The following is a 13,030-nucleotide window of genomic DNA, read 5'->3' on the forward strand; positions in this document are numbered from 1 at the left end:
TGGGTCGGAGATTTTCTCCTCTCAGAGACTGGGTGTTGTGTTGTCCTAATCATCATCATTTCATCTCCATCGACGCGCACGTCGCCGAAGTGGCGTTAAATCGAAAGACCTGCACCAGACTAACGGTGTACCCGACGGGAGGCCCTAGCCACACGACATTTCCATTTGCCTCTTCTAATGGCATCACTTGCTACATTTTGCAACTGGTCATGTCGGGCTGTTCAGTATAGCCGGCTCCCTGTATAGAAAGTCGTAACTTTATTTGTGCGAACATCTGAAGTTTGGGCTCTTCGTTCAGGGCCGCAGGTAGCGTGGAGAAACTACAGTGAGCAGACGTATGCCTCAGCAAATCAAACGCCGCAGTGAACGGGCGTTTGTGCGTCTTGTAAAGCATTTACGAGAAGAAATGTGCATTTATATCTAACAATTTATGTTTCTGTACTTGACTTGAGTGGAAACAAGGGGAGGGCGTGAGTCCTCTCGCACTGTACGCTCAGAACTGAAGTGCGCGAATGTAGGAGCCAGCAGTGTGCGATTTGCAGGGGGGGACGGGGGGAATTTCCCCCCCTCTGCATCAGACCATCCCCTCCTCTGGTTTTAGTTTATGCATCTCAACCTGGGATGTTTATTTCCACGCACTGGAGTAAAACTTTACACATAATTTAAATTTGTGGAGCCGAACACTGAAAGTTTTTAATACGGTCTTACTATTAATACTATTAATATGTTTGCTTATTAATTTTGAAAAAGTGTTATGTAGTAGGTAAGCATTTCAAAATATTTAGAACAAAACGACAAGACGTCGCCCCAGCGTAAACGAGGCTTTAGAGCCAGGTCTGTATTGTATGGTGGATGTGATGTGTTGCGTACGAAACTGAAACCTGCGATCAGATCCAAACGTCGCGAAAAACTGTGAAGAGGTGTCATCCTACAGCAAGATAACGCTCGTCCACATTCTGCCAAACGGACAGACGACGCAATAAAGGAGTTGAGATTCGAGGTGATGGAACATCCGCCATACAGTCCAGACCTAGCTCCAAGCGATTTTCACATGTTTGAACCCTTAACGGAAGCACTACAGGGAAGAAAATTTGAAAGTGATGAAGACGTTATTGCTGCGGTGCGGTGCGGTGCTACCGATAAACGTATTTTCTGATGAAATAAAAAAACTCGTAAAACGTCGGGAAAACTGCATTGAAGTCCAGGGAGGTTACGTAGAAAAATAACGCATGTTTCAGTTTTCTATCATCAGAATAAGTACAGCTTTTCACAAATGTCCCTTTACTTTTTGAATTCCCCTCGTATACCTGAATGTAGATGATTTTGTAAATAAGCTTTACCTATAACGTACGTTTAAAGATATAACAAGGGATGGCTTTTCTGATAGTGCTTACGCGTGAATAGTGAGTTTCGGCTTTAACGTCTATTTATAAATAACTGTTTAACCATGGGTAACGCCACGGTCCAAGCTAGTAGCATGTATAATTATACTAACCCCCTAAGACATCCCCCCCCACTGGTAAAAGCACAAATCGAACACTGGGAGCCAGAGACCTGCAAGTGAAGACTTGCGTACGAATTCTTACACTGAAGAGCCACAGAAACCGGTACTCCTGCCTAATATCGTGTAGGGCTCCCGCAAGCACGCAGAAGTGCCGCAATACGACTTAGCATGCACTCGACTAATGTCTGAAGTAGTGATGGAGGGAAATGACATCATGAATCCTCCAGGACTGTCGGTGAATCCATAAGAGTACGAGGGGGTGCAGATCACTTATGAATAGCACACTGCAAGACATCCAATATAACCTCAATAATGTTCATGTCTGGGGAGTTTTGTGGCCGTCGGAAGTGTTTTAACTCAGAAGAGCGTTCCTGTAGCCACTCTTCAGCAAATATGGACGTGTGGGGTGTCCTACTGGTATTGCCCAAGTTCGGCGGAATGCACAATGGACACGAATGGATGCAGCTGAGCAGAGAGAATGCTTAAGTACGTGTCACCTGTCAGAGTCGTATCTAGGCGTATCAGGGGTCCCATAGCACTCCAACTGCACACGACCCACAATATTAAGGAGACTCCACCAGCTTGAACAGTCCCCTGCCGTTGGATTATGATATTGTCTCCATACCCATACACTCGATACAATTTGAAACAAGACTCACCCCACTAGGCAACATGTTTGCAGTCATCAACAGTCCAATGTCAGTGTTCGACGAGCCCAGACGAGGCGTAAAGCTTCGTGTCGTGCAGTCATCAAGGGTATATGAGTGGGCCTTCGGCTCCGAAAGCCCATATCGATGTTGTTTCTTTGAATGGTTCGCATGCTGACATTTATTGATGGCCCACCATTGAAATCAGCAGCAATTTGCGGAAGGGTTACACTTCTGTCACGTTAAACGACTTCGTTCAGTCGTCGTTGGTCCCGTTCTTGCAGGATGTTTTTCCGGCCGCAGCGATGTCTGAGATTCTCGATATTCACGGTACACTGGTGAAATGGTCGTATGGGAAAATCCCCATTTCATCGCTACCTCAGGGATGCTGTGTCCTATTGCTCGTGCGCCGAGTGTAACAGCAACTTCAGACTTAGTTAAATCTTGATAATTTGTCATTGTAGCAGCAGTAACCGAGCTTACAATTGCGCCAGACACTTGTCTTATGTAGGCGTTGCCGAGCGCAGCACTGTATTATGCCTGTTTATATATTTCAGTGTTTGAATACGCATGCCTACACCAGTTTCTTTGGCGCCTCAGTGTAGTTTCCGATGATGTTGCCATTGAGCTAAGTCACTGCGACCCTCTGATGATGTGAAACACTGCAAACATATGAGAGAAGTAGACAGAGAGACGGGGACCGACCTGGGTGGAGGGCGGCGTCACGCCGGTGGTAGCGCTGGCGTCGGGCAGCTGCACCACCGCCACCTGGGTCCGGACCGACGGCTCTTCCGCTTCCGCCGCCGCCTCCGCCGCCGCTGCCGGCCGGTCCTGCAACACAGTGGACAGAGTGACTACTGTAACAGCGTCACGTAATGGACAAAAGAAATATTTTACGACGTTGTCTCCAGCATTGCAAAGGAATAACAGATTACAAAAGTACACTACTGGCCATTAAAATTGCTACACCAAGAAGAAATGCAGATGATAAACGGGTATTCATTGGACAAATGTATTATACTAGAACTGACATGTGATTACATTTTCACGCAATTTGGATGCATAGATCCTGAGAATCAGTACCCAGACCAACCACCTCTCGCTGTAATAACGGCCTTGATATACCTGGGCATTGAGTCAAACAGAGCTTGGATGGCGTGTACAGGTACAGCTGCCCAGACTGGTGTATTGTGACGAGCCAGTTGCTCGGCCACCATTGACCAGACGTTTTCAATTGGTGAGAGATCTGGAGAATGTGCTGGCCAGGGCAGCAGTCGAACATTTTCTGTGTCCAGAAAGGCCCGTACAGGACCTGCAACATGCAGTCGTGCATTATCCTGCTGAAATTTAGGGTTTCGCAGGGATCGAATGAAGGGTAGAGCCACGGGTCGTAACACATGAGGATTGTAACGTCCACTGTCAATGCAAACAAGAGGTGACGGAGACGTGTAGCCAATGGAACCCCATACCATCACGCCGGGTGATACGCCAGTATGGCGATGACGAATACACGCTTTCAATGTGCGTTAACCGCCAAACACGGATGCGACCGTCATGATGCTGTAAACAGGACCTGGATTCATCCGAAAAAATGACGTTTTGCCATTCGTGCACCCAGTTTCGACGTTGAGTACACCATCACAGGCGCTCCTGTCTGTGATGCAGCGTCATGGGTAACCACAGTCAAGGTCTCCGAGCTTATAGTCCATGCTGCTGCAGACGTTGTCGAACTGTTCGTGCAGATGGTTGTTGTCTTGCAAACGTCCCCATCTGTTGACAAAGGGATCGAGAGGTGGCTGCACGATCCGTTACAGCCATGCGGATAAGATGCCTATCACCTCGGCTGCTAGTGATACTAGGCCGTTGGGATCCAGCACGGCGTTCCGTATTACCCTCCTGAACGCACCGATTCAGTATTCTCCTAAGTCATTGGATCTCGACCAACGCGAGCAGCAATGTCGCTATACGATAAACCGCAATCGCGATAGGCTACAATCCGACCTTTATCAAAGTCGGAAACGTGATGGTACGCATTTCTCCTCCTTACACGAGGCATCACAACAACGTTTCACCAGGCAACGCCGCTCAACTGCTGTTTATGTATCATAAATCGGTTGGAAACTTTCCTCATGTCAGCACGTTGTAGGTGTCGCCACCGGCGCCAATTTTGTGTGAATGCTCTGTAAAGCTAATCATTTGCATATCACAGCGTCTTCTTCCTGTCGGTTAAATTTTGCGTCTGTAGCACGTCATCTTCGTGGTGTAGCAATTTTAATGGCCAGTAGTGTATTAGGGTGCAGATTAGCAAGGAAATCGGTTATGGCCTTATCGACGAACCAACCCGCCACTTGGCTGAAGTGATAAAAGTAGAGCATGTGAAGTGCTAATAAGGGTGGACTGACGGGAATTTGAGCCTTGATCGTCCACAACCTTCAAAAGACTAGTAGATTTCGCCAACCATCATAACTCACTAAAGAAATTAAGTTTAGGTTTTATGTATTTTAAGACAGCCGTGTGGGAGAGCAGGCGAAGATCAATGGCTTTTGAGGTGGATGAAGATATGAATCGGAATGGCGAAGAAGGCGGATGAGTCATTTTCTCCTGACAGCGATACCTCAACGATAGTGAAGGCGGAGAGGACGTATTTCAGTATGGCGGATCTTGGGGACGACGCAGCCCAATAAGCAAAACAAAAATCAACGTCGCGTCTGAGTTGCAACAAGCGGCCACGTGGTCAGCGTTTGTCTGCATGTTGATGGCGGCTGCAAAAAATCAGTAGCGTCTGTTACCAAACTAGTCGGCTACGAAAGGTGTCTGTTCTCATATTGGACGATCTGCTAAAACCCATTTGGAGATTCGATCCCAGATGTAATATCCTGCGAATCGCTGAACACATCTTCCTAATTTCCTATCAATCAAGCCATGATGGTAAACACTGAAGGAGAAGTTCCCCAGGAGGTAAATAACCCATCACTGAAAACAGTAATGCAACTAGACGTCTGATTATGTAGAGTCTAGAACATAATGTAAGGAAGAATCGAAGATCCCGGGAGCTTCCCACATAAGGCTTAAGAAAAATCATCTTCTAGCAACAGTGATCATTAACATTTTACTAAAAACGGGGAAACTGTGACAAATGACGGATGTATTGAACAGATGCAATATACTGATATTAGCAAGTCATAAAACCTGATACTGAAATGAGAACACATTTGAGTCCGAGGGATACAAGATTTATGAAGGAAAAGAGGCCATAAAGAATTAACAAAAAAGTCACTCTGCTTGTATGAGTTTTCACGACCAAACGGAATGTAGCAGAATCAGTAACAAATTTTACGTTGCATGTGAATGTCGCTTGGAGCAGCAACCAATATCATTAGGATCCTAAATGTCACGTACGGACAATAACGACAGAAGAAAATCCAGAAAAAATTCGAACGAATTTGGGAAGCACTAGAAAGAGAGACATAAAAAATACTGAAGCACTGCATAAGACTGCTCGCTGGAGGCTTCAGCGCGCTGCGCGACAGAGCAAAGAAATCAAAGGAAACAGGAAATTTTCTCACTCACAAACGCACTGATAATAACTGAGGAGGCTCATCAACTTCTGCAGACTATTCGACTTAAAACTAATGTCAACCAGGGAGTAAAGATCTGGTCCACTCCTAATACACATTTAGGCTCATGTCAGTTGGGTCATGCGGCAATAACAAAACAAAACCATAATCATGAACGTACTGATAGGAACAGGACAAGGCATACACTTTTCAACAGAAAGCAAAGCCAAGTTTCAGCGTAAAGGACCAAATATCGAAATTTTAAAAACATACATAAAAATGACACAAAATTGTTGTCAGACAGAGGAAGGAATTAGCTAAAGAGCTTCACACAAAAAAGAGAGGAAACTGGGGTGAGATAAGAGAAGCAATTATAGAAAGAACTAGAATAGCCACCAGGAAGAAGAAAATAAAGATGGTGGAACAAGACATGTGACGAAGCGGTAGAGCCTAGGTTAGCACCTTGGAGAAAATGGAGCTCCCACAGGAGGGACAGAGACTGGAACACCTTCACTGACATCATAAAACAGACATAGATAATTATTAGAATAGCAAACGGAAATATGACAAAAATGGGAAATAAATACAAATTTCAGCAGAACAACACTAGGGATTTCTCACAAATTTTCAAAGAAGTAACAGGATACAACCTGATGAGCCTTTACTTAAAAGACTGAGCAGGTGAACTGATAACCAACAACAAATACAACTGCGAGCTAATAGCAAAATATTTTAGGAGTTTTCTAAACTGTGAGGAGCCAACACAACGACTTTTTTCAGGTAGTCCCTAATAGAAAACCCAGCTCCACTGCATGAGGTTGAAAAATACAGTGGCCTGCTGAAAACAACATAGCGCCCATAGAAGGCAGGTTTTTTACCAGAGATGTGGGAAGTGGGAGGGAAGACGGTAGCTGAAACTATTTATTACGTTGCTGGGAGAAAGGAAGAATACCGGAAGATTAGACTCCATAATACACCCACTACATAAAGAGACAGAGAGATAGACACCAACAATGACCGAGACAAAAAATGTTCAAATGTGTGTGAAATCTTATGGGACTTAACTGCTAAGGTCATCAGTCGCTAAAATTACACACTACTTAATCTAAATTATCCTAAGGACAAACACACACACCCGTGCCTGAGGGAGGACTCGAACCTCCTCCTGGACCAGCTACACTGTCCATGACTGCAGCGCCTTACACCGCTCGGAATGACCGAGACATATCCTTACTTCCAGTCACCGGTAAATTATATCGAAACTCTACTGAATAAGACAGAACCCCAAGGAGTACACAGAACTAGGATGTACCAAGCAGGGTTCAGAAATGGTAGAAAAGAACAAATTTTTAACTTGGAAACAGTCCTCACGATCAGAGCAATACGAAACCGTAACACAATTGGCTTCAAGAAAGCCTGCGATTCCGTAGACGTACTGAGAGTATTCTTACTAATAGAAGAAGCAAGTATCCACAAAACGAAAGATAATTAGTCGAACAGTCAGTTAGTCGAACAGATACTTACACACACGACTTCGAAAATTAAATTCCTACAAGACTTTTCTCAACCGTTCAGAATTAACAAAGGAATTAGGCAAGGCGTCCCGTTCTGACTGATTCTCTCCAATTTGATATTAGATAGGGCAATGAGAGAGTGGGATAAAGACGTAAACGAGAAAAACATTGAATGAATTTATTCGGTACAAGGAAAAGGAAGATTTGAGGTTAAATGTCTTGCTTTTACTTACGATACTGGAATAGTTTCTAAGGACAAAACAGGTACAAAGATAATGACAGGAACACTTCACAAAATTGCAGTTAAAACTAGACTACAAATATGAGAAAACGTAACACATAAATTGAACTAAGGACAACAGAGAAATACATATAACTACCAACACAACACGGAAACGTCAAAAGAGTTGATAAGCTCGAATATTTTGAAGAACAGATAGAATGAAACTGATCAGATAACTCCTCAAGTAAAGAAAGATGGAAGAAAATTAAATCAGCATACAGACTCCCCTAACTCACCCAAAATGCTAGTAAGTATCACCGAAAACAAAGATAATAAAAAATCGACATCTTTCCAGGCAAAAATTAGACCTACATAACAGTAATTAAACCGGAAGAACTACACTGGTCTGATTAACTTACGCTGAATAAAAGAGGTAAATAAGAAGAACTGAAAAAGAAAGAAAGGAAAATATTCAGAAGAAATGGACCACAAAGCATCAAAGATAATAATTAGACGAAGAGGAGAAATGAAGATATATACAGAAGTAACCAGGTCGTTACAATTAAAATGGTGTTCCGAGTACTGCAGTGCGGACTGTATACATCGTAGGACGCTGAAACATCTTAGGTATTTCCAATAACCGGCGCGTTCTAAGGGTATTCTGAAAAAAAAAAAAAATGGTTCCACTTTTCCCACCAGGTGAAAATATGGCGCTGTAAACAGAACGTGAAGTGTTTCCTGTTTTGACGTCAGTATGCTGTTTGCAGCCTGGCGACGTGAACTGATTTTTCTTCTGAAGTGACTGTCGGTATAGAGTGTTAGCGACAGTAACAGCTGCGACGAGGTCCCATGTCAACAAACTGGCTAATGAATGTGAGCAAGAAATTTGAAGAAACAGGTGAATTGAGTGGTGCAGCAGGGAGAGGCAGGCGGCCCATTCCCACAGCAGTTGTTAATGAAATTGCTGCAACTATAGCCGACTGCGCAGCACATGCTTCAAATTCTGCAGCCAGTGTTCTAGCTGTGTCAAGGGAATTGTCTGCCCCCTGGTCAACAGTTCAAAAGATTTTGCAGCGCATTTTACACTGGTGTCCCTACAACATTCAGAATGAGCACTAAATGAAGACCCAAAATAGACTACAACGCTGTGACTTTGCCCTTCGTTTCTTAGCACGCGTGAAAATGGATAACATGTAGACGGGGAATATTCTTTGAACGGACGTGGGACTTCTACTCTGTATAGTGTCGTGAATGCACATAACTGTCGCATATGAGTTCTATTCCGCCACGTGCTATGCAGGAGCATCCACTGCGCTCATCTTATGTGACTATGTCGTATGGTTTCACAAGCTCCTTCATTCTCGGTCCGTATTTCTTCGAGGATATGATACCTCGCGGACATGTTAGGTGCAAAGTAACATCTACGTTATAAGAACCTCCTTGTGCAACACGTGCTTCCAGCTTTGCAAGAACGCAACTGTGTCCACATCACTGTTTTCATGACCGAGCGAGGTGGCGCAGCGGTTAGCACACTGGACTCGCATTGGGGAGGACGACGGTTCAATCTCGCGTCCGGTCATTCTGATTTAGGTTTTCCGTGATTTCCCCAAATCGCTCCAGGCAAATGTCGGGATGGTTCCTTTCAAAGGGCACGGCCGACTTCCTTCCCCATCCATCCCTAATCCGATGAGACCGATGACCTCGCTGTCTGGTCTCCTCCCCCAAAACCAACCAACCAACCAACTGTTTTCATGCAAGATGAGGCAACAGCGAGTGTCACTTGCCAGGTGAAAGATTTCTTCGAGAAATCTTCGCTAATGACCGCATCATTATAAGTTAATTTCAAGATGTGTAGCCTTCCTGATCCCTCGACCTAAATCCATGTGATTCTGGTTGTGGGGCTATCTGGAAGATCGTGTCTATCAGGGATAGACACGATCTGAATGGTAGCTGACGATGGCATATCGATCTGATTACACCGGTTATCCTGCGAGCAACTGTCGACCATCCCACGTTACTGATGTGGCATGTTGCTGAGTCGGGAGACATATTGCACATGTTGTAATTTGTGGCAATATTCTTTTAAACATGCCTGAGCCACCTTATAATGTGTTTGATCGTTTCTCAACTTTTCCTGCATCAACATCACAGTCTCACTGATTATAGCGCCATATTTTCACTTGTAGGCAGAAAGGCAAAGTATTGTTTCTTTCAGCATACTCCGCGAGAGCACCGATTAATGAACATACCTGCTATGTTTCAGCTTTGTATGACGCACACAGCCTGCACTGCAGTGCTCGGGACACTGAGTGCAATTATAGCCACCTGGTAGAAACAACAACAGAATGAATGACAATAGGCTAAACAAGAAAATTTTATATTTGCGCATTAAAACACTCGATCGGCTTGCTAGAAGAGACAAGAAGGGATTTGAGAAGACACTATACAAGACAGGGAAAATTTTAGGCTACTGATCAGTACTACAAAATTATCTATCCAACAACAAAATCCAGAACCTAGGCGAATGATATCGAACGAACTGAGGCAGGTCGCCAGCCAATGCTTACAGAAGTTTTAGGAAGATAAGAGAAAAAAGATTGTTCCACTGTTTTAGGTTATGAGCGGTCTAGGATTGGCCAGATTCTGTAAAAAAGAAGAAATAAAGACTGTACTATCACAAATTCTTCACTTAATCCTGGGGTAAGCAAATATGTGTGCAGAATCACAGTGATTGAAGTGAGTATTCATAAACCACATTTAAACAAAACCAAGAAGAGTGTGAAGAAAGGAAATTTGCTTATGGATTAGATTTTGCCGTTCTTTTCGGGTTGTTCCGTCGACTGTTGCTTGATGGTTCCTCTAATACATTGCTACCACTATTGAGAGGTGTTGTAAAGGAATAATCCTCCATTACAAATCGCAGACGTCAGGCACTGGACTCGAATACGGAAGAGAACGGTGGTTCAAACCACAGTGTGACCGTCCAGGTTTAGGATTCCCATAGTTTCTCTAAACTGCATAAGGGAAATGCCGGGTTGATTACTTTGAAAGTGTCACTGCCCGTTTCCTTCACGATTTCGAGAATTTTCTGCATCTGCAATGACCGCAACGTCTAGGGCATTAAGCCATAGTCCTCGTTCCTTCTTCTATGCATATCAGAAATCATTCGACAAGGGTACAGAGAAAATCAAAAGGTGGCACATCAAGAAACGACCATGGTTTCATAAGAATTAATGCTACCCGTAGGTACGACCATAGATAGACCATACATAGACTAATTAGGGTTGCCATGAGAACTATAGGTAGAGTATTTAGTTGACGAGAAATAGTAAAGTTTTTAGGAAGTTGGTAACTAGCATGCTGGTATATCATTTGTTCTCCACGTGAAGTTATGGAATGGTGACAGTGATCAACATTTCCTTATAGTACGAGAAGAAGATACACAAATTGATGGGAATGACTGGGTTATGTTGACGCGGAAATTATGATCCCATTCCTTCAAAATGTGTGCATCGTTTGCTGCTGCCGTTAGTCTGTAGTTCATGTTAATGCGATTTGTTTTTTCGTGACTGCTTGTGGACATGTCACACATTCTAACCAGAAGAAGGAGTGGAGTTTTTCTCAGGTTGTTGTTCCAGTCCAGACTGCGGGACCATTTGAAGATCTCCCTCAGAGAAGGTTGTATATCACGTTCCCAGTAATCTGAGTTTCCGTTGGAATAAACTGGTACATCGCATGAAATGAGCTATCATAGCAACGGATATCTTTTTTCTCTTTGTCTGTTGAGTCATTTGTAGCTGTAAAGTTGACCATCCGGAAGAAAGTTGTATATCAACGAAAACGGCGGATGTGGCTGATGTAAGTTACACTCCAAAGGAAACTGTATCATTATATAAAAGCATAGAAAAGAAAACAGATCGATCAAACTAGAAGAAAATGTCAAAAAAAGTAGAAGGAACAGTGGAAAATCTACAGATGGTAGTGACGTACCTGACAAAAGGACATCAAATATGGTAGTGCAAGAACGTTGTATATTATTATAAGGTAAAAATTGTAGACTAGAATAATTTATTTTCTCTGGTCGTTGGTTTGGGCAAAACTGTGACACTTTTATGCAATTACGCTCAAATTGCACACTTAAGAAAAAGTTTATTGTCAGATTTCTGCCCTGGTACGGTACTTTTGCGTTAATCGGAAAAAATAAAAGTGTTGGATGTCATGATTACCTATGAATGGATGTATGTAGTATCTGAAGCTTGTTAAAGCACATTTTCATTATAAAGGAAATGAGACAGAATGGCTTTGTTGCTGTCATTGTTTTTCAAGAAATTGGGAAGTGTGACTGAAACTTGAAAATTATTGGTTACGTTGTTGAATGCAGATGATCCAGATTCAGTGGATATGCGTCGTACCCATAATGTCTTTCACCCTATAGTACTGTTCTCTAACAGCGCGCGGGAAAAGAGAACATTTCAATCTTTCCGTGAAAAATATGGTTTCTCATATTTTACTCCAATAATCGTTTCTCCCTATGTACTCGTAGATATTGTCGACAAATTATTTTCGCACTCGGAGGAGAACGAGGGAGATTGAAATTTAGTGAAAAGAATTCGCCAAAATGAAAAACGCCTTTGTTTCAATGGTTGCCACTCCATCTCACGTTTCATATCCGTGGCACTCTCTTCCCAATCAAGCAATAATAAAAACGAGCTACCCTCTTTGAACTTTATCGATGTCCTCCGTCAAATCTTAATTCCTTTGTTGTGTAAGTTGCTCTTCCTCTATCAGCAGGGAAAATAATAAAATAATGGACTTACAGGATATATGTAAATACCTTGATGTGCGATTCATGAAATTTTGTATGAACTTCACTTCTGACTGAACAGTTAAATTTATTTCCTTTCTGTTTAATTTTTTCTTTGTGGTCGTTTCTTGTCCTGTATAGAAGTATTTTTTTTATTTGGAGGTTGATTAATAAACACATTGTTTTACTTCAGTATATCAGATAATACATTCTGTTGATCTGTTTTGCCACTGTAAGACAAAATCAATTTTTTTTTTATATACAACGTTATTCCACAATGTACTTTTACAGAATATGGTACGTTCTTATACAGAAAGCTACATAAAACTTATCTATCTAAATATTGTAAAATATACTAAATACATGTTGCTGTTCTCTAACACATACTACATCACTTGCTCGTACAAGTGTATAAATAAATAGTACCAAAGGGAAGCAACAATGATTTCACTTTATGAAAAATTTCTATTGTGACGTACAACCTTCTTCGGGCGTGATTTTAGTTTATATATTTAAGAGTTTAAAGAGAGTTGATGTAAGCTCTGTAAATTTGCACTCACCAGGTTCAAACGAGCAGTTTTGTTCGCTGTACTTCTGACTTTGTGTTTCCTGGGTATTGTAGTAAGAAAAGATAGATATCTGAATTGTGCAGTAACACATAGTAGTTTACACAAGAAAATTTACACTTTCACGACACTTGTAGATACTGTAAATAAAACAGTGAGTATTTTGTTCACTGAGGATATAAGCATGACTATCTTTCTGGGGAATGCACCACTGC

At 42.5% G+C, this 13,030-nt stretch overlaps 1 protein-coding gene across 1 annotated transcript in view; it reads right to left on the reverse strand.

The window, feature by feature from the left end:
- Positions 1 to 2,873: 2,873 nt before the first annotated feature.
- The window catches only part of LOC126099150 (uncharacterized), a 98,936-nt gene continuing 88,779 nt past the window's right edge, over positions 2,874 to 13,030 (reverse strand). The window contains exon 3 of the mRNA XM_049910605.1: positions 2,874 to 2,982. Coding sequence (XP_049766562.1) covers positions 2,874 to 2,982 — 109 coding nt within the window. The remainder of the gene's footprint in view (positions 2,983 to 13,030) is intronic.

This window comes from Schistocerca cancellata, chromosome 1 (genome assembly GCF_023864275.1).
Source record: "Schistocerca cancellata isolate TAMUIC-IGC-003103 chromosome 1, iqSchCanc2.1, whole genome shotgun sequence".
Taxonomy (NCBI): Eukaryota; Metazoa; Arthropoda; class Insecta; order Orthoptera; family Acrididae; genus Schistocerca; species Schistocerca cancellata.